Source organism: Megalobrama amblycephala, linkage group LG8 (genome assembly GCF_018812025.1).
Source record: "Megalobrama amblycephala isolate DHTTF-2021 linkage group LG8, ASM1881202v1, whole genome shotgun sequence".
NCBI lineage: Eukaryota > Metazoa > Chordata > Actinopteri > Cypriniformes > Xenocyprididae > Megalobrama > Megalobrama amblycephala.
Genome location: NC_063051.1, coordinates 25,718,521 through 25,741,137, shown reverse-complemented (window position 1 = coordinate 25,741,137; position 22,617 = coordinate 25,718,521). Strand labels below are relative to the sequence as shown.

General features: G+C 35.9%; 1 protein-coding gene across 3 annotated transcripts; it reads right to left on the bottom strand.

Annotated features, from left to right (window-relative positions):
- Nucleotides 1-1,942: 1,942 nt before the first annotated feature.
- Nucleotides 1,943-19,166, bottom strand: rtn4a (reticulon 4a). 3 transcript variants are annotated; one of them, XM_048200263.1, is made up of 7 exons: nucleotides 18,562-19,166; nucleotides 10,706-10,913; nucleotides 8,545-8,683; nucleotides 4,882-4,951; nucleotides 4,724-4,770; nucleotides 4,505-4,563; nucleotides 1,943-2,951 (listed from the first exon to the last, which is right to left on the bottom strand). In XM_048200263.1, exons 1-7 carry the CDS (start codon nucleotides 18,965-18,967, stop codon nucleotides 2,909-2,911), a joined length of 972 nt encoding a protein of 323 aa, XP_048056220.1. In that variant the 5' UTR covers nucleotides 18,968-19,166; the 3' UTR covers nucleotides 1,943-2,908. The 3 variants fall into 3 exon arrangements, with proteins under 3 accessions (XP_048056220.1, XP_048056221.1, XP_048056222.1); XM_048200264.1 differs by lacking the exon at nucleotides 18,562-19,166 and adding an exon at nucleotides 16,015-16,187; XM_048200265.1 differs by lacking the exon at nucleotides 18,562-19,166 and adding an exon at nucleotides 13,885-14,036.
- Between the last annotated feature and the right edge of the window lie 3,451 nt (nucleotides 19,167-22,617).

The following is a 22,617-nucleotide window of genomic DNA, read 5'->3' as shown; positions in this document are numbered from 1 at the left end:
GACATTACTAAATGGGCCCAGGAATACTTCCAGAAACCACTGTCGGCAAACACAATCCGCTGTGCCATCTGCAGATGCCAACTAAAGCTCTATCATGCAAAAAGGCAAGTGTGAACATGGTCCAGAAGCGCTGTCGTGTCCTGTGGGCCAAAGCTCATTTAAAATGGACTGTTTCAAAGTGGAAAAGTGTTCTATAGTCAGACGAGTCCAAATTTGACATTCTTGTTGGAAATGAAGGATGCCATGTCCTTCGGGCTAAAGAGGAGGGAGACCTTCCAGTGTGTTATCAGCGTTCAGTTCAAAAGCCACCATCTCTGATGGTATGGGCAGCTTGCATGTTTTGGAAGGCACTATGAATGCTGAAAGGTATATAAAGGTTTTAGAGCAACATATGCTCCCCTCCAGAAGACGTCTATTTCAGGGAAGGCCTTGTGTATTTCAGCAGGACAATGCAAAACCACATACTGCAGCTATTACAACATGGTTTTGTTGTAGAAGAGTCCGGGTGCTGAATTGACCTGCCTGCCGTCCAGATCTTTCACCTATGGAGAACATTTGGCGCAACATTAAATGAAAGATGACCACAAACTCTTCAACAGCTGGAAACCTCTATCAGCAAGAATGGGACCAACACCAAAACTCCAGAAACTTATAACCTCAATGGCCAGACATCTTCAAACTGTTTTGAAAATAAGAGGAGATGCTACACCATGGTAAACATGCCCCCGTCCCAACTATTTTGAGACCTGTAGCAGGCATCAAATTTGAAACGAGCTCATTTTGTGCATAAAATTGTAAAATTTCTCAGTTTAAACATTTGTTATCCATGTTCTTTTGTAAATAAAAAATTGGCTCAAGTGATTTGAAAGTCTTTTAGTTTTAGTTTTATTCAAATTTTAAAAAACGTCCCAACATTTCTGGAATTTGAGTTGTAAATTATTAATTTTGCATAATTTGTTATTACTATAGTAAGTAAATGTAATAACATGTAAACATCACATTTAAAAAAAAAAGTGTTACCTAAACGTTTCTTGAGCAGTAAATCAGCATATTAGAATGATTTCTGAAGACTGGAGTAATGATGCTGAAAAGTCAGCTTTGATCACAGGAATAAACATTTTACAATATATTTAAAAAGAACACTTTAAATTGTAAAAATATTTCACACTATTTTACTACATTCCTGATCAGATAAATGCTGCCTTTGTGAGCATGAGGGACTCCTTTCAAAAACATTAAAAAGAAAAAAAATGCCCCCCCAAATTTTTGAATGGCAGCATATAAACAAATTTGGTCCTTGACTACTAATATCTTAATTCAACTTAACCACATAATTCTGTTATTGTCAGTGGTATTATCAACATAAAAAGCACAAAAAGAGACAAAAGAATGGATAATTACAATTACAAGAAAGAAAATTAATCTGCTAACAGGGACAAAATATCAGAAATCTTATTTAAAATATTTAGAAAATAAACCAGCACATGTAACATTTAATTTATATTAATAAAATAAAATCCCAAGTAATTTAATGAGATTTTTACTTACAGAATCTGTTGCACTATCATGAGGGTATAAAAAAAAAAAAAAACATTTTGTTCTCAGGATATTTTTTTTCATGCACATCAAGTCTATCAAATCTACTTTTTATGCAAGCCACAACATGTTTTTGCATATCACATGGAATAACTTCCATTTCCCCTAAACATTATCAGCTTACAGTCGTTTTACTATTATTGATATTTTATCATTTACAGTATATTTGATACTTGAAATACAAACATTTTTGTTAATGTCAGGAATAAGACTGATGCTCAAAATGACAAAATTAGAAAAAAAATTCCACACTTCCTTACAGCACCACTGGATGGCGTCAAAGTCCATGCAACAAACTGTATTGTAAATATCACAAACAAACCATCAAATTAAGCACAAAAGCAAATAGTTTGTCTACAAGCTTTATTGGTACTTTATTGGCTTATTTTTCACAAAGCATTCCACAGACAGTCTTCAGCATATTTTCATCAAAACTGAATTATCTTTTACAAATGACCTGCATGAAGAAACAGTGCTTGATGTTTGCAAGTTTTTCATAGCGTGTGCCGTTTCAGGTATTCGATCCACGACGGAGACGGCGAATTCTGCAAACATGTTGGTGATTTTTGACATGACAGGAAGGTGACAGGCTGACAGCATATGTTCTAGTTCACTATTTTTTTAATTTTTTTTTTTACTTTTTCACTTTCGCTAAAAACTATGAATAGTTGGGTGCAATATGCCGTAACAGATCCCTTTGAAGACAAGTGCGAAATAAAACTGCTCTTAAACTCTGCTACAGAAGACTAGAAGCCTTTTCACCTCTAACACAATCTAATTTCATCAACTTTAACACAGTTACGCCACAACACCGCTGTGTTCTATCACGCCAAGTACGAACGAAATAGGAAAAAAAAAAAAAAAATAGCTAAAATCAAAACACTTGTGAAGGAACTTCGTAACCAAAACAATTCACTCCCTTTATCATACTGAAATGAATCAAAATGGCCTTCAAGAGGTTAACGCGTCACTGACCGAATAGTAAACTAAAAAAATCTCATCGATTCCTGCCTTCGCTGACATGAGTTCCTCGGACTACATTCTGTAATGGTGTTATGTAGCTGCGTTTAAACATAGATCTACTCTGAAAGACAGTGATGACGACTCTTGTGAGAGAAACTGATGGGAGGTTTAAAAAGGTTTCATTCTCAGTTACACTAACATTTCAAACACTGGGGGAGGGGGGAATAAAGTTTACATTGCATCGTCTAAGGCCTTTTTCCCAAACCAAACACGATTCTGTCCGTCTTGTTCCGATTCTTGTTCCATCATCACTTCTCGTGCACAGAATTAACACACAATCTAACTTGCTTCACTCAGTCTTTGGCTTTGCTCCGGGAATCTTGGCCTGGATCCTGTTAATGACACATAAACAAAAGGATATGACTATGGCCCATAAGGAACACGAAAACCATGTTTATACTAAATTATTGAAACAAGTCATAAAAAGTCTATTTCACACTGTGTGCGAGTGAAATGTCTACAATATGAGAAAAAAAAAAAAAAAAAAAAAATCTGAACACATACTTTTGAATGACCTTAAATGGACAAAAAAAAATACAATGCGAGTATCTGAAGAATTTTTTTTGGAATTTACTTTTAGTAATACACCAAAATATAGATGTCATAAAAAGCAATAAGTGTCTAATTTTTATTTTATTCTTAAACTAGCAATGCTGTATTATAAATCTGTAAATGTTCAGATGGGAACATTTGATAGTCAGGGTTATTATAGCTTAACTAAAACTTGCACTATAAAAAAAAAATAAATAAATAAGAAGAAAAAGAAAAACTTGTTTTATTTCAGCTTGTTGCCAAGAAAACATTCATTTAGTGTTTTTTTACATAAATACATTTTTAAAAATTAATAAAAACACTAAGTAAAGAAAACTATACAGACGATAAAAAAACGAATAAAAAAAAATTTACTGAATAACTTAAAGGATTAGTCCACTTTCAAATTAAAATTTCCTGATAATTTACTCACCCCCAATGTCATCTAAGATGTTCATGTCTTTCTTTCTTCAGTCGAAAAGAAATTAAGTTTGATAAAAACCATTCCAGGATTTTTCTCCTTAAAGTGGACTTCAATGGAGCCCAAACGGTTGAAGGTCACAATTACAGTTTCATTGCAGCTTCAAAACGTTCTACACGATCCCAGACGAGGAAAAAGGGTCTTATCTAGAGAAACCATCACTCATTTAAAAAAAAAAAAAAAAAAAAAAAAAAAGTAGTATATGTAAGTTTTAACAATAAATGCTCATCTTGAACTAGCTCTCTTCTTTATTTGAATTCCAGCAGTGTAGACACTGCTAAGTGTATTACTGCCCTCCACAGGTCAAAGTTTGAACTAACTGTTATATACTTGCACTAGCATATTGTATATGACAATTTAGTTCAAATTTTGACCTGTGGAGGGCAGTAATACACTTAGCAGCGTCTACACTGCTGGAATTCAAATAGAGAAGAAGAAGAAGAGAGCTAGTTCAAGATGAGCATTTATGGTTAAAACGTCTAAAATTAAAAAAAAAAAAAAAAAAAAAAAAATATTAGAAAATGAGCATTGGTTTCTCTAGATAAGACCCTTATTTCTCATCTGGGATCGCTGTAATCTGTAATTTTGACCTTCAACCGTTTGGTGTCCACTGAAATCCACTATATGGAGAAAAATCCTGGAATGTTTTCATCAAAAACCTTAATTTCTTTTCGACTGAAGAAAGAAAGACATGAACATCTTGGATGACATGGGGGTGAGAAAATTAATTTGAAAGTGAACTAATCCTTTAATGATACTATATTAACAGCAATTGGTCTACAATTGTGTTCAAAACAAAATGATCATAAAACACTGTTGGCTGGTTCACTGAGTAAAGCACCGTCACATATTTCACCATGTAAACAGACTTACTTTCCCACAACATCTTTGATTTGCTTGTTCACCAGTCCATAGTAATGGTCAATTTGTGCCTGTATTAGGAATAAGGAAGAATAATTACAGCGTTCAGGTATACATTATAGATTTATTATGGTGTTTATTGACACTGAAGTCTCCAATAAACACTTAATATACAACGACAGCTGCCTGAACCAGAAGTTATCATTGCATATACATGCCAAATAGACATACCTGATGCTTTTCATAGATCACTGGCCAACTGAAAGCACCTATGAGACCTAAAGAAAGAGCACATTTTGAACATCATGCCATATTCTGACAAGTGACAATTGACTGCAACAAATTACTACGCAATTTAAAAATAGGACTACATTCCAAAATAGACATACCCAAAATAAGAAGGGTGAGACCATTGAACAAGGCACCAACATAGGTCAAGATCCACATGAGAACTGCAAACTGAGAAGAGAAGAGTAGACCACATGTCAACATACAACCAGAGTACAACAGGTCAGAGGAAACGCTTGTCACATGTGAGAAATGTTAGGGCTCATATTTAAAAATGTGAGCTTCGTTCATCTTTTGAAGAGTTTAATGTAATATGTAGACATACTGAAGGTTTCAGAACTCAAACTTCTTCCTGAGCCTAAAATATAAAAACAGCTAGTAACAAAATAGTGTGATGTCTGATGCCAAAAAGTAAGAAAACACTAACACAATGACATTTTTACTAATTTCATATTAAAGAGCATTTACATAAGAGTATTAATAAGCTAAGTCAGCATTTGTGTGTGAAAAATGAATACTTTTATTCAAAACGGATACATGATTTATCCATGCAATTGGATCAAAAGTGGCAGTACAGGCTTTTCCACTGTTACAAAAATGCAAAGAATAAACTGTTCTTTGATACTTTCTATTTATCAAAAAATACAAAAAAGCATGGTTGCCACAAAAAAAAAAATACTAAGCAGCACAACCTTTTTTCTTCACATAAACAGCCTTGGTGAGCAGACTTGTAATTTTTATGTTTGGGTGAACTTTAACTCTTGGAGTCAAAAAAAGAGAATGAAAAATGCTGACCAAAAATAACTGACCATTTTCATAAACTGACATTATAAACATCAAATGCACTTCACTTGAAATCAGAATAAAAGCATGTTGACCCTTCAAACTGTTCAAAAGCCACCGGCACATAAACTGTCGCTCGTAACTGGACACATCACTCAATATAGCCGTCTGACCACAGAGAGACTGAATGCTGGGACGGAATCTATCCGCCCAGCTGTAGAAGACCTCCAGAGCTCTGAAAGGGCAGAGGGGTCTGACTGTAACTCTATCCATAGACCATAACCACCACCCCTTCACAGGGCAGTAAATCTCCTTACACGGACGCTTCCATCCACTGGGCTACCCTGCGTTTGAGACGTGGGCAAATGCAGCGCCAAGAAAAGCCATGAGGTGCTGATTTAACATTAACGTTAGTGGTTCTTTTCCATTACGCCACAAACTTTGCTTAGAACGGGGCGTCACCTTAAAATGCCACATAAATTTCACATAAGATTAAAGGGGTCATGAACTGTGTAGTTTTATTGTTTTATAATGTTTCCTGGGGTGCACTTATAATGTTAGTATGCATTTTAAATCCAAAATTGTCATAATTTAGAAATAAAAGGAATTTCTGCTACCCTGATTTTAGAAGTAATATTAATATTTTCAATTATTTAATCATTTAATTTATTATTCATAGGGACGCACCGAAATTTAGGCTCCTGGAATTTTTGGGCCAAAATGGTTTTGAAGGGCTGAAATCATTGACAGAAATCGTGATCTTTAAAAGGTGCAGTAAGAGATTTCTGATGTTGATATTTGAAACCAACCCAAACAAACACACCCCTTCCTTCATTGCTCCGCCCCCAAAATGCACAAACATGCAATGCAAGAGTGGATGTCTCCTGATCATAGCTGAAGCAAAGCAAAATAATGCTTCGCAAAAAATAAAGCAAAGATTAACAAGGAAAATAATTAATTGAAGAGTCTACTATTAAAATAAGTAAAAAAAAAAAAAAATTGCATTGCAAAAATTGAATTTTTTTTTTCCGCCCAGAATTTATATTTCAGTGCAGCACTAATTATTTTAATAATCACCTATTTAATTAATTAATAAAAAATAAAAAAAGTTAACACACAAAATTAAAATTATACCGTCATATTATTGTAATCAATTTCAGGTTTCAGACATTTCGGTATATCACTAGACTTCATACGCCACAATAGCTGAACTACATACACAAAATGCATTTGGAGCACATACTGAATGGCCCACTCGTTAGAACTACAATGCTCTCAACATGGCAACGCGGGCACTGGAGCAACAACGTGTAAGAAAGTGAAGTGTACTCCAGCTATTCAATATAATTCAGCCCTGCAGCTAACCTTGTCACGTGACAGTCATCTAAAACGGAGCATCACATGACTAAAGACTGGCATTCCTCAATGCTACATCACAGCTGATGCTTTAACCCCCCTCCCCCTCCTAATAAAAAGAGTTGCTGGCTGTAAAGAGAGACAGGTTGGTCTCTTTGGCACCATTTCTATCCCATCAGAGCTCAGTCCAAATCCCCCAGCCTGATCAACAAAGGCGGCTTTGTGGAGCCGTTCATGACCCTCTCCTGCAAAACATGACCATACACCCCAGACCCGACCACCAACCCTCTCTATTAAAAACAAATGTCTCTTACTCAATGTATAAAGGTTGCAGAATGGGAGAGGATACAGTTAATGATATGAATTAATGTTAGCTAATGATATGTACACAGTATCTTTTTTTAAAAATTTCTCATACTCACCAAGGCTGCATTTATTTAATCAAGAATACAGTTAAAACCGTAATATTGAGATATAATGTTGTCATTTAAAATAACCATATTCTTTTTGAACACATTTTAAAATGTCTTATTTCTGTGATGGCAAAGCTGAATTTTCAGCATCATTACTCCAGTCTTCAGTGTCACATGATCCTTCAGAAATCATTCTAATATGGTTGATTTGGTGTTTAAGAAACAATTCTTATCAATGTTGAAAACAGTACTGCTTAATTTTTTTTTGAATTATTTGATAAATAGAAAGTTAAAAAAAAAAACAGCATTTATTAGAAATAGAAATCTTTGTAATATTGTAAATGTCTTTACGGTCAATTGCATCCTTGCGAAACAGAAGTATAAATTCCGTTTATCAAAAAAAGTAATAGTAAAACAAAAATAAAATAAAAATAAATAAACCCTACTGACCCTAGACTTGAACTGTAGTGTACATACTCACAATTCAATTCAATTCGCTCATGAAAATAGAATTAAGCAGGTTTTGAAACTGACATGCAAGCTTTCTAAACTCAAAATATCCAAATACTGGCCAGACTATAATATAAATGTGTGGATTAGATTAAAGGCCGGAACACACCAAGCCAACGCCGACGAACTAGTGGCGACGAAAACAGACTGTGGGGTTAGCTCACGTCGGCAGCGTCTGTGTCCAAAGTTGCCATGACACACCAAACCAACACTAGACAGCCGACGGCCAAGTAGCACATCAGTAATGCGCCTGCGTGAGACGAAGTGCCTTTCCTAACCAGCAGGTGGCAGTATCTGAACAACCAATCAGAATGATAAAATGGCCCAACGGACCGACGAGCTCCGACGCCGATTCAGCATTTCGAATCGGCCGAAAAAAAAGCCACCGCAGACCAACTTCAAGCTGACGGTGCAGTACACACTGAGAAAGCTTATTTGGCCGACAAACAAAAACTGCCAGACAGCCAACCGTCGGCTTGGTGTGTTCCTGCCTTAGACACAGAAGCAGAGCAGAGCAGAGTTGTGTTGTGTTTGTTCTTTTTGACCCTAAAGGCCCATTTCTAGCTAATTTTTTTTTTTGATATCAAGACAACAAGATTTATTTTCCAATCTTCACCCTGAGAGCAGTTATGGAGCCCCAAATCAAATAAAAGAGCACAAAGCTGAGAAAGCACGATCAGGATTTCATTTTCTAGAACAAACCTTGAGTGAGTCCACCAGATCCTCCACCAGGAAGAGTCGTCGCAGCTCTTTAATGACAGTGTTGATGTGCACCAGAGCCGTGTCACTGTACTTATGAACCATCTCCGTAGGGATTGCGATATCCTTATCCAGATACATCCTGTACAGAGAGAGAGGGTTTACCGTGAGACTAAAGCTCCGTTCCATGAACCTAGTGAGCTAGCAAGACATTGAAAATTTCATGATATAACACAAATTATCATGACATTTATGATTTATGATTAGATTTATGATTATGATTAGCCATCAACTTCTGAAGACCATGACATTTAAGTAGTTTTACAATGCTTCTCTGTTTTACGGGTAGAGCTGTACGATTAAGCTAAAGTTTGCGATCTTAATTCAAATACCCACGCAATCTTATTCCTAAATATCAACGATTCAGCTATGCCTATTAAACCTTTTAAAAGTACAATCACATCGGAAGATTCAAATCTGCATTGGTGCTGCCCAGAGAGATCAGTTGTCATGCATAGGTATAAAACTAAATAATTGACATTACCACAGAAGTGCTAAGATAAAAGTTTATAGTTCGGATATAAACACTGACGTCTACGGTTGCGATCATAATAGAGCAAATCACCTTTTGAAACTTGATGCTTCAAGTAAAAATTGTATCAGTTACATCGTTATGCCAGTAGGTGGAGACAAGTTACTTAAAAAAAAATAAAAATTGTCACTGAATCATTCATTCAAGAGATGTGTTCAAAAGTTATTCATTCAGTAGGTGTAATGGAAGTGAAGTCTTCATGAGTAAGTCATTGAATCATTCATTCAAACCGATTTTTTTTTTTTTATTATTAATTCAAATTACAAATTTTTAATGGACATTTTTTAATTGTCCATTCAGAATCGTAGGAGAATCTTAGCAGCTCTACTTATGGGTATGAGTGTAAAGAGGTTTTAAAAGCATATACACAACTTAAAGTCAGCATGAAATGGAAATTGAGTGTCTTTTCTTGCCTATTGTGATGTATATCCAAGTGAAACGGCTTCTCGAACAAGAAAAAAAAAATTTAGGGCAGGACTTTATTTTGTCCATGGGTATTTAATTAGATGGTTATGGTTTACTATTGGTTGATCTCATGTGAGTGACATGTTGCCCCGCCCTTGAGCCAGTAATTACATCAGAGAAGAGAAGAGAAGAGAAGAGAAGAGAAGAGAAGAGAAGAGAAGAGAAGAGAAGAGAAGAGAAGAGAAGAGAAGAGAAGAGAAGAGAAGAGAAGAGAAGAGAAGAGAAGAGAAGAGAAGAGAAGAGAAGAGAAGAGAAGAGAAGAGAGAAGAGTTATTTTGACAAGTTTACGAGGGCACATGAGTTTGAATGACGTGCACAGTTTAAATCTTTTGTAATAAATACTGAAATTTCATAAAATAAGAATTGTCAATTTTGATTTCATGTTGACTTTAGCTCAAGTAGAAAACACTGTTCAATTTGTTTCCATGAATCAATTCAAACTGAATCAGGTTTAAAATCAAACAACTAAATGTACCATTTTAAACATTTAAAAAGAAATGTATTATGCCATTTATTATGTTAAGCAGTTTATTATGTTACATTTCTGCAATGAATGTGAGAACTATAAATTATATTTATAATTTAGAGAAAAATCTAGATAGATGAGAGAGAGTGCGAGTTTGACAGAGTGAGAGATCTACCACTTAGGATTATAATGTTGCCTTTGAAAGTAGATGACCATTCAGTAAACAAACAGCAAAGCATCTCACTAGGTTTTGGAACAGAGCCTAGCAGTTTGATAGAAATGAAGTAGATGAAAATCAAACAAACTTTCTGATACACACACACACACACACACAGATATTGCAACCACTTCACTTCCAAAACAACTTCAAGAATCTTTTAAGTGCCCCGATTTTTGTCGTTCCACTTCAATTTTACAGCCGAGGCTTAAAAATTTTGGCAGGGAGTCAAAATCAACAGCGTGTAACACCTCATGTAAGCCCAGAAGCTAAGCTCCACAGATCTGCCTCCTTACATAAACTAGAACACAAACTGATCAAAGCAGGATTATCCTAACAGTTTTACACTCAGGCGATGCAAAGTGAACAAAACACGTGAGCCTGATGCAGTCACAATATGCATGCAACATGTGTGCATTCTCACTTGAAGGGGTGCCCATCCTCTGACTTCTGAACAGCCTGTAAAATGCCTTTGTATATCCTGAAGGAGATGGTGACAGACAGCAGGGCAAGGGCCACGTAGGAGAGCACGCTGATAATACTGCACACGCTGAGGGACAGCAGCAGGAACAGACTGGCTCCAAATACCACCCCCGTCCTCTGCAGATCTCGCCAATACAGCAGGTCCACCACTGCCGACAGAAAGGAAGAGTTACGTCAACTCTCAACTGCCAGATGATGCAACTTTCTGGTTTAATACAAAAGGGAATGAACACTTTTACAAGCACGTTCTTATAAACACGTTAAACCAAGAAATTGTCTCATGACCTTCATTTTTTAGATCGTGAAAGCATGTGAATGAGAATTAAGGAGCACAAAAAACAAATGGGTTTACAATAAGGTCTTGTTAGTGAAAGCATTAAATAACAATGAGCCATACATTACATTATTTACTAACCTTTAACGTTAGTCGATAAAATACAACTGTTCATTGTTAGTTCATGTTAGTGTAGGTTCATTAAATATTAACAGATACGACTTTTGATTTAAATAATAAAAGGGTAAATGTTGAAATCAACTTTCACCGAGATTAAGAAATGCTTTAGAAGTTTATCATTAGTTCATGTTAACTAATGTAGTTAAAGGGATAGTTCAAAATTTAAAATTCTGTTATTAATTACTCACCCTCATGTCATTCCAAACCTTTAAGACTTTCGTTCATCTTCGGAACATAAATGAAGATTTATTTATTTTATTTTTTTCAGTTCTGTGTTCTCCATTGACAGCCTATGCAACTACCACTTTGACGCTTCAAAAAGTTAATAAAGAGATCGTAAAACTAATCCATACAAGTTGAGTCCAAATTTTCTGAAGAGACTTGAATGCTTTATATGATGAACAGACTGAATTTAGGCTTTTACTCCCAAAAACATTGATCAGCAAACATACACAGAAGCTCAACCAAACTTGAATGACACACAAGAACAAACCTCTTCCACACGAGAATGAACCTCATTGGTTACGCAGCACGTTTGAGCTTCCGGAAGAGGTTTGTTCTCGTGCGTCATTCAAGTTCGGTTGAGCTTCTGTGTATTCTCACTGATCAAGGTGATGTGAGTAAAAGCCTTAATAAAATCTGTTCATAAGCCACTTTATAAAAATTTGGACTAAACCGCTTGATTCATATGGATTAGTTTTACGATCTCTTTATGAACTTTTTGAAGCGTCAAAGTTCTAGTTGCAAAGGCAGTCAATGGAGGAACTGACATCTCTCAGATTTCATCAAAAAGATCTTCATTTGTGTTCCGAATATGAACGAAAGTATTACGGGTTTGGAATGACATGAGAGTGAGTACTTAAAGGAACACTCCACTTTTTTTTGAAAATGGGCTCATTTTCCAACTCCCCTAGAGTTAAACAGTTGAGTTTTACAGTTTTCGAATCCATTCAGCTGATCTCCGGGTCTGGCGGTACCACTTTTAGCATAGCTTAGCATAGTTCATTGAATCTGATGAGACCGTTAGCATCTCGCTCAAAAATGACCAAAGAGTTTTGATATTTTTTCTATTTAAAACTTGACTCTTCTGTAGTTACATCGTGTACTAAGACCGACAGAAAATGAAAAGTTGCGATTATACTCTCATTCTGGCATAATAATCAAGGAACTTTACTGCCGTACCATGGGTGCAGCAGGCGCAATGATATTATGCAGCGCCGGTGACCCCCTGCTCGCACAGGGAGCGTGACTTGCAACCATGGAGACATTTGTGAGAGGCGCTGCGTAATATCATTGCACCTCCAGCACCCATGGTACGGCAGCAAAGTTCCTTGAGTATTACGCCACAATGAGAGTATAGTTCCTAGCCATATCAGCCTAGAAAATCACAACTTTTCATTTTCTGTCAGTCTTAGTACATGAAACTACGGAAGAGTTAAGTTTAAAATAGGAAAAATATCAAAACTCTTTGGTCATTTTTGAGCGAGATGCTAACGGTCTAATCAGATTCAATGAACTATGCTAAGCTATGCTAAAAGTGGTACTGCCAGACCCGAAGATCGGCTAAATGGATTCGAAAACGGTAAAACTCAACTGTTTAACTCTAGGGGAGTTGGAAAATTAGCCTATTTTCAAAAAAAGTGGAGTGTTCCTTTAATGACAGAATTTTCATTTTGGGGTGAACTATCCCTTTAAATCTTTTATTCAAATATTGATCAATTAACACACCAAAATAAAGCTCTATCAGTAATTAAAACTGTAGATTATTTGGCTTATAGGTTGATTTAAAGTTGATTAAACTGGTCATAATCAGTAAAATGAATCATAATCAGAAATGTGCATGTGAAAATGGCCAGTGTTTGAGAAGTTGAACAGGAAATGGGATCATTAAATGGGAAATCTGCTGATGGTGGCTTTGCAGAGGAGCATGTGGAACAAATCATTTTAATATACAAATGAAATGACCACTTTAACATCAAAACTCAATACAGAAACAGAAAAAACACTCAAGGACACCATGGCCTGTTTCATGGCGTGATCACGTTCAATTCTGACTTTACAGCAAACCTAGTGTGTCTGTGCTAGAGGGAAGATAAAAATAGGACAGAAACCTCACAGTCAGTCAAGGACCCTTCAATAATTAAACCTAATCTACAATATGTGCCAACATATCTGATCAGAGTTCATGACAAACCAGCATGCACGCGCCATCTTCTCTCACTGCTTTTCTAAAGACAAACATCACCCACCCAAAAAAGCCAAAGTATTTAATCAATAACTCAGAAGCACTTGGGTTAGTTCAGCAGAACATGCTGCCCTTCCTCTTGTACTCTTGCCAACAGACCGTTGCATAAGCTTATCAAAACTGAACAGTTCACAAAGTATTAAAGTGCCACATTTTCGAAGCTCAACACAATGCATGCATATCTGCTCACAAATATTAATATTAATGTGTACTATTATAATGCATGCCTGAAAAACAGTAAGTCGTGCGGCCTTATCAAGACCCCCCAGAATAAAACCTGCATTTTATCATCATTATTTCATTCTAAATATCGACAGTGCTTCTAAACACTCATTGCAATATAAATGCACATATATCAACAGTGACACGTGGAGGAGGGACGCAATTACAGACCGTTTAACAGTCTAACTCACTAACTAACCTTGTTTGGAATCCATCTCGCTCATCTGCGATCAGACAGACAGGGCCAAGAACACACGAGAAGCACGCAACTCCAATGACAAATGGTAGTTCCGGTGGAACGGGATGATTTCAAAACAAAAGTCCCTCAGTAATCCAGTAAATAAAAGTCCACCAAATCTGAGTCATACGCATTGTTGGCTCAAATAAACAAAAACAAAAAATATCAGTGAATCAGTGTATTTATCAGGAAACAAACGTGTGTGACAAAGCTGCCTTCATAAAAGTTTACCTTTTTTAAATCTTATTTACTTTTCGGTACATTTTTTTTTAAATGTTGGCTGCATTTATTTGATCAAAAAAAAAAAAAACTTATGAAACTTGTGAAATATCACAATTAAAATTTAATTTTCTATTTGAATATTTTTTTTTAATTTATTCCTGTAATCAAAGCTGAATTTTCAGCATCATTACTCTAGTCTTCAGTGTCACATGATCCTTCAGAAATCATTCTAATAAGCTGATTTGCTGCTCAACAAACATTTCTCATTATCACCAATGCTGAAAACAGTTGTGCTGTGAAATAATTTTCTAGAAAGAATGATACTTTTATTTTTTGATGAATGGAAGGTTCAAAAGAACAGCATTTATATGAAATTGAAATCTTTTGTAACATTATAAAATGTCTTTACTCTCACTTTTGATCAATTTAAAGGGTTAGTTCACCCAAAAATGAAGTTTCTGTCATTAAGTACTAACCCTCATGTCGTTCCAAATCTGTAAGTTCTTCGTTCATCTTCGGAACACAAATTAAGATATTTTTGATGAAATCCGAGAACTCTCTGACTCCTCCTTAGACAGCAATTTAATTACCACTGTCAAGGCCCAGATAGGTACTAAAGACATCGTTAAAATAGTCCATGTGACTGCAGTGGTTCAACCTTAATTTTATGAAACGATGAGAATAGTTTGTGCGCAAAAAAAATAAAAATAAATAAATAACGACTTTATTCAACAATCTCTTCTCTTCCATGTCAGTCTCCTACGCAGTTGACGTAGTGAACGCAGTACAGTGCTTCCGTGTTCTACGTCAGAATGCCGACTCGTTATTGACCAGCTCGTGTGTCAGCATCATGCTCACATCCAGCGTCGGCCAATACTGAGTGAAGATCCATAAGACCTTCGTTCATCTTCGTGTTTGGAATGACATGAGGGAGTAATTATTGACAGAATTTTTATTTTTGTGTGAACTAACCCTTTTAATCTTATGACCCAATTTATTTTTTTAACAGTAATGTATATTACATGTTTATCCTTAAATGTCATTACAGCTGAAATATCTAGAAGACAAAATGGTTGAGAACCAGTGATAAATAACTGGTTTTCATTGTTCCTCAAAATTCACTAAAAAGTGATTTTGAAACAAAATGTGCAATGTAACTGACATAAGACAGAATGACAAATCTTGTTTCAAAATGGCCCAATCGTATATCCTGTCACCATATTTCACAGGCCCTGAAGTCAGACACAACGTATCTATCCAGGAAACCCATCCACAAGCCAACATTCACAAGGTTCGCAAAAGTTTAGATCAGAAGTCAGTCTTCATTACATGTTCCCAGCTTGATTTCATTGTCACAATCTGTGCCAACTTGCATAAACAATTTAAATAGCACTGCAGGCCCTCCCGAACATGAGAACAGCTAGAACGCAATGACAAATGATGCCAACACACTAAAATTATAAATAAAACTAATCAATTGTTGCTCAAAGCAGCAGTGACACGCTTCTCATGTTGTGGCAAACGGCTCATTTATTCTTCAACTTCTTTCGAAACGCACTGAATTCAGAATATGCAGTCAGTATAACATTTTGTGCAGCAAACAGGCAGTTTGCCAATAGCACTCTCTGGCAGAGGGATAAATGCTTGCCGTTGCAATATGCTTTGTAATCAAGACATCCCAGGCCATTTACTCAGCGCAACTAGAACATTCTCTCCCACAAGCACCTTTGCGAGCAAGACCACAAAACCAAGCAAAACTTACAGCTTTACCTAAAAACATTTATGGACAAGGCAAGCATAAAAAATAAAAATAAAAAAGTGATCTCTTTAGTTCATTTTCAGGCCGATTAAGGCAAAACAAGCATATACCCTGTTCTTTCCAGTGCTTTATCTCCATCCCCAAGGTTGTCATAGAGTTCGTGTTATCTGAATTGGTGTGCATCACTCATACATTCCAGTCAAGGGTCTGCAGAAGAGGTGGTCGGGGGTGAGGAAGGAGGTACGAGTCTCTGGCTGGGGCAGGACAGGACTGAAGGGTAGAGAGAGATGCTACGGCTCTCCTAGCAGAGCTGCCTGATCACGTTCTGCAAAGGCCAGCACTGCTAAGGTCAGCTGACCACATTCAAAGGTGTTGAACGCGGTGTACTAGTAACATGAGGTTTTAGCACAACATCAGCTGGATCATACAAAATGGCCGCCATTTGGGTTCACAAATATACATCAGAAAATGACATCCAAACTTTTGGGCATTGACACAAATTTTGAGATTCGATATTGATATTCATTTGTGCATATCAGGTGCAGTATGTAAATTTTTCAAGAAAAAAAAAAAAATCTGTAAAATTAACAACTGTCAACCAATGTGTATAAAAATGTTTAAATTGCAAATAACAGAGTTATTGCATTATGCATATGACAATTATGTTTCTCTGCATTTAAAAAAAAAAAGTAAACATTTAAACAGTGGCTGTCATGAACACTTGTTTTTATGATGGATTTATTTTAACATACATTAAATACTAAGGTACAGGTTAAGTATAAGTATAATAAATATTTAATATAGTGCATATATTTATGCTCTTCTGTAGTGTTCGTTTTTCTAGCTAACTATCCAGCTATGAAAATAAATAAATAAAACTAAAATAATAATCCTAAAAATAGTAAATGTAAAAAAAAAAAAAAAAAAAAATTAAATATGACAAAGGCACATTAACAAAATTGCTAAAAATTAAAACGAAGACAGAGAACATAAAAATAAAAGCCAATTCAAAATATTATTAAAACTATAAGAAGCACCTTTTAGTTTCATGACCTGGATGACATAATTTGTCCCAACATTGGCACAAAGGAGCCATAGAACGCTTTTTCACAAGATGTAATATAAGTCTAAGGTGTCCCCTGAATGTGTCTGTGAAGTATCAGCTCAAAATACCCCATAGATTTTTTTTTTTAATTGTTTTTTTAACTGCCTATTTCGGGGCATAATTATAAATGCGCCGATTCAGCGCGCGTCCCCTTTAAATCCTCGCGCTCCCCTCCCCCAAGCTCGTGAAATTACAAATATCACTAAAAATATCATGTTATCATGGATCATGTCAGTTATTATTGCTAACGTTAACACTGGCTTGTCTAATGCCTTGAACATGGGCTGGCATATGCAAAATTTGGGGGCATACATATTAATGATCCCAACTGTTGCGTCATGTTGAGATTCGCCTGTTCTTGAGAGGTCTTTTGCACAAATCAAATTTACAGAAGGAGGAGGAAACAATGGTGTTTGAGACTCACTGTATGTAATTTCCATGTACAGAACTCTAATTATTTAACTATGCCCAGGTAAATTCAATTTTCAATTCTAGGGCACCTTTAACACAATATTTATCTGATTAAATAGTTCAAACTTAAATTAAATGACAAAAAACCTAATAAAACTGGAAAAGGCGCATTTTCATAATGACAATGCAATAAAATAATGAAGCTGGCGTGTGCAATAATCTGTTATGGGCTCAAGAGAGTCTTGAATTAGTCATGACATTAATGTAGAAAAGTTGGTATTTTCACTGTTATAGGTAACAAATTGTTATTCAGACACAATCTGTCCTTTAGACTCTAAGGTTTATGACAAGATTTCATTAAAGCACCAATGTATAATGGATGATTTATGCAGCCCGTTGTGACTATGGGTCATTGCGTTTTTCTCAAAGTCAGTGACACTTCTGAGTAAACTCGGTCACCGAACTAAACGACTTTTGCCCAGTCTGCTGTTTACAATAGGGGAGGTGAACATTAAGTATGTGCTTTTTACTTACAATATGTAGTTTTTGTTTCGTATTTTTACATAGACCTTATAATAGAATATAAATTCATTTTAATACATTTTATTTTAATAGAAATAGATCAATAGACACGAACTGTCGCTGTGTTTCACTTACATAAATAATCCACAAGATGGCAGTAAAGGGATGCAATCAAGATGACGTTGAAAAATTTCTCAATGTTCACAGTATGGTAATACTGTTCACACGGTTCATACACGCACGCAGTAAAGTATGTAAAAAGCTATTTTAATCACATTAGGTAAGTCTGTATTCTATGATAATTCTATGATAACCCGTTCATAAAACCTTTGGTTGTATATGCATCAGTTTACATACACTTGTGGCAAATAATATAAATCGGAGACTTAAATTTGACCTCAAACTGTGTTAGTGCAATAGACAAAATAGGTAAAAAGTCACTCAGTCATGATTAATACATGTAACCTGAATTATTTAAACGGATCTGACGTCATGTCACTTGTTCCTGGTGTAACATGTTGGGTGGATAACTTGGCTTAAAAGTTGATTACATTTTTTAGTTAGCGATAACACTTAGATGCCTGGTTGAAAATCAAATCCAAATGCATAATGTACTTACATGAACATGAAGATTTAGATTTAGATGGGGTAACTGTTGTTTTCTCTTCTTTTTCTTCTGATTTTGTCGGTTTTGTTGTTGCATCTCCAAATGCACTGATCAGTGCTGGCTTTGCAGCTTCTGGCTCTGGTTTAGAGATGGATGATGGTTCTGGTTCTGCAAAGTCCAGCAGTGGCTCTTCGGTACGTGGCAGTGTGGATCTGTGCCTCTCGAGCGCATCTTTCGCTCCTCCGGCCAGATCTAGAATTTCATCCTCCTCTGGAACATCAGCCACTGCCTCTCTAATCGAGAAATCAGCTGCTTCATCCTGCAGCGAGTTCACGTGTTTGTCTGCTCGGTGGTGTTCGTCTTCTTCATCATGCTGAAAGCCATATGAAGGTGTCGTGGAGCTTATTTGATCATCCATTGCTAACAATAATTTTACACCGCTATAAAAAAAGTAACTTTTCAAAAAAAGAGTACTTGCGCAAGTTCTTTTGATTTAAGAAAATGTCTTTTCAAAACTTCTTCGGCACACCGATGAGAGTGCGTCAGGTTCAACCCGGGCCTAAAACGCAAAACGGGGCAACTGTTTGACTAGAGCAAGAGGAAAAGCTTAGTTAGAGGAAGTGTATGCAAATTTGGCAAATTCTTTTATTGGCTGAACAGTGAAAAGGGGCGGTTCGGTGACGCCCAAACACCTCATTATGTGTGATACTACGCTGTTAATTAGGGGCGGAGTATGCATGTTTGCGGGTATTTTATTGGGTGAGCGGCGAAAGTAGCGATATAGCCGCGCCCGTGCTTGTCTTCCTTCCTGAACAGAAAAGTATGTGTAAAATGGCCGAGTGATGCATTTCAAACAGCTTGAAAATTCACTTTTTTTTGAAAATATTCTGGATGTATGTTATTTATGTAAATTATAGGTAAATATATGTTCTCAGTTTCTGTACGATGTAGCAATTGTTTAATAAAATAAGTGAAACATTTGATGCCATGCTTAAGCAATAATCTTATATCTTAAAGGATTAGTCCACTTTTAAATAAAATTTTCCTGATAATTTACTCACCCCATGTCATCCAAGATGTCCATGTCTTTCTTTCTTCGATCAAAAAGAAATTAAGGTTTTTGATGAAAACATGACAGGATTATTCTCCTTATAGTGGACTTCAATGGCCTCCAAACGGTTGAAGGTCAAAATTACAGTTTCGGTGCAGCTTCAAAGGGCTTTAAATGATACCAGACGAGGAATAAGGGTCTTATCTAGTGAAATGATTGGCCGTTTTTGAAAAAAATACAACTGTATATGCTTTATAAACACATATTATCGCCTTGCACGTGCTTCCGCTTTCCGCATTATTCAAAAAGCTTACACCGTATGTCCTACGCCTTCCCTATTCTACTTACGGGAAAAAAATGAAACTGGTGCCGCGCTCGTTCTGTAAGATGAATAGGGAAGGCGTAGGATATACAGCGTAAGCGTTTTGAAGAATGTGGAAAGTGGAAGCATGTGCAAGGTGATAATATGTGTTTATAAAGCATATACAGTTGTATTTTTTTCTAAAATGGCCTATCGTTTTGCTAGATAAGACACTTATTCCTCATCTGGTATCGTTTAAAGCCCTTTGAAGCTGCAATAAAACTGTAATTTTGACCTTCAACTGTTTGGGCTCCATTGATCTCCATTTATCTCCACTATAAGGAGAATAATCCTGTCATGTTTTCATCAAAAACCTTAATTTCTTTTCGACCAAAGAAAGAAAGACATGGACATCTTAGATGACATGGGGGGTGAGTAAATTGTCAGGAAAATTTTATTTAAAAGTGGACTAATCCTTTAATCAATATAACACGGTATCTAGCTATCTCTTACTCCTTTAGTATACTTATAAAAGCTTACACCTTCAGGTTGTATCTTTTTGCCGTGAAATCTGTAATGATTTTTATAAATTAGCCTAAACATAAGAAGAACGTTTATTTGTACATCTTTCAGTTAGCCTATTGTATTGCATTATAGTTGTTTTGCTCTTCATAAAAACTAAATGAACTTTGATCATAAAACTAACCATTTAAAAATCATCTAAGACATATTATTGGGGAATAGAGAGACAACAATTTATTTGCAAATTAGGTAGGCCTAGTCAGCTAAACTGTTATAAAGATATCTTTGAATTACGTTACAAGCTATGAGAATTTCATCTTACTGTTTCGTCATAAAAATATCAGCAACTGCACCAAATTGCATGTTTGCAATTTCTGAGATTGTTTCTTCCTTGAGTATGAGTTCCATATTTTCATATTAAGCATAAAAGCCTGATATTATATTACCATATTTTTTATCTAAAGGTTTGATAAACCGTTCCATTACAAGAAAAAAAGAAAGAAAGAAAGAAAGAAATATCTGACTATTATTTCATATGTTCATTTTTATAGGATTTATGGGGTATTTTTATCTGTTCTGTTATGCTACGAGAAGTCTGAACATTGTGTACTTGGAACACGACTAGGCCTACATATGGAATGTAAATGTTATCTTTGTGACAGTCAAATGATCGATCAACAAAGGAATCCAGGTGGATCCAGATACTGTGAACTGTGACAGCTAATAAAACGACAAGAATTACTTGCAACCTTCGTGTCTCTATGTTATCCTGATCCTAGATTAGTCTTAGTCTCCCTTTAGTGAAAACTGTACGTCTGATTACATAAAAATTTGTGCACTTAAAACTCCCTAAGCAAAAGCAACAGGAATAGTGATGTAAGCCTTTGCAAGCACCACTACTAAAAGTTGCACAATTTGATCATCAGCTGTTTTTAGCACAATAATTTGATCTTTTAGGTCTTCCTGCAGATTCTGGTGAGTCAGTGCATGTCTGCTGGGCAGATGTCATTGTCTGTCCTCTGTGTGAAAAGGAGACAAAGGCAGATTTGAGGAATAGTTTGTCCTCTCCAGATACTGCAGTCTCCATTGTCGTCCAGATGCCAGTGGGGAAGCAAAGTACCAAACTGGTTCTGCAGGGTCTTTGTGCTGCATTGGAGTCATGCCAGTGTGGGCTGACTGCCTTTGCCTCTATCGATCGATTAATCAGGGATGTTTGATGCACATCTTCTAATCTGGGTTCTTTGGTTTGTGCCAAAAGACAAGCCATAATCCATCTTAACTTCTGTAAAAGGAAGCAGGAATATATTTTTAGGTCTTGGATTAAAAACATTTTACACTAAAAAGATTAGCTTTAATCATCTCACTCATGTTGTTGATTCATAACAGTTATCTTGAAATCTTTTGTAACGATGAGTCAGTGTACTTATTTCCCAGAACACAGAGCTCTATCATCTTAGTCATATGGGGGAAAGGGAGTCTCCCAGTCATCAACATTATCTTTGATAAACTAAGGTTTATAATTTATATATAATTTGTGTGTTCAAATTTGTGTATGTTCTTATTTAAGCAATCATGGTCACCTAAAGGCACTCAAGCTATATGTTTCCATTTACAATATAGCAACAGCCTATACATTGGTGATTAGATAATAAAAATATTAATTACAAAAATTTCCATGAAAACATTCTTTTATTATGCAAATCTATTAAATGTCATGTTTACTTAAATGTAAATTACGTCAAAGATAATTTAGGGAGGAGGAGATGTCCCACTCATAGAAATCTGCTCAGTTCAATAGTTGCACCCTCTCTCTGTCAAGATATTTCAGGTTTCTTTGGGAGTAAAATTAGTCTTCTTCTGTTCAGTGTGTTTTGTGGGTTTGCCATTCCAAATTTGGAAGAAGAATCTGGCTGGTATTTAATAGTGAGTTTTGCAGGTCAATGAACTGTGATCATCACAGCATTAAACTCTCAGTCACTCACTCACAGCTGGGGTGTGGCTTCACTTGGCAATGAAAACAATCTCTTGATATCACACTGCACAAGCTTATCTTTTAAACTTCTTCAACTATTTCAACCTAATTAAGAGTACAAACAATCCAATCATAACATTTGTAATGGCTTAGGGGATTTCTCCAGTAACTGGTTTGATCAGACTCATTATAATTGCTGAGATGTTACTGCAGACAGCATGA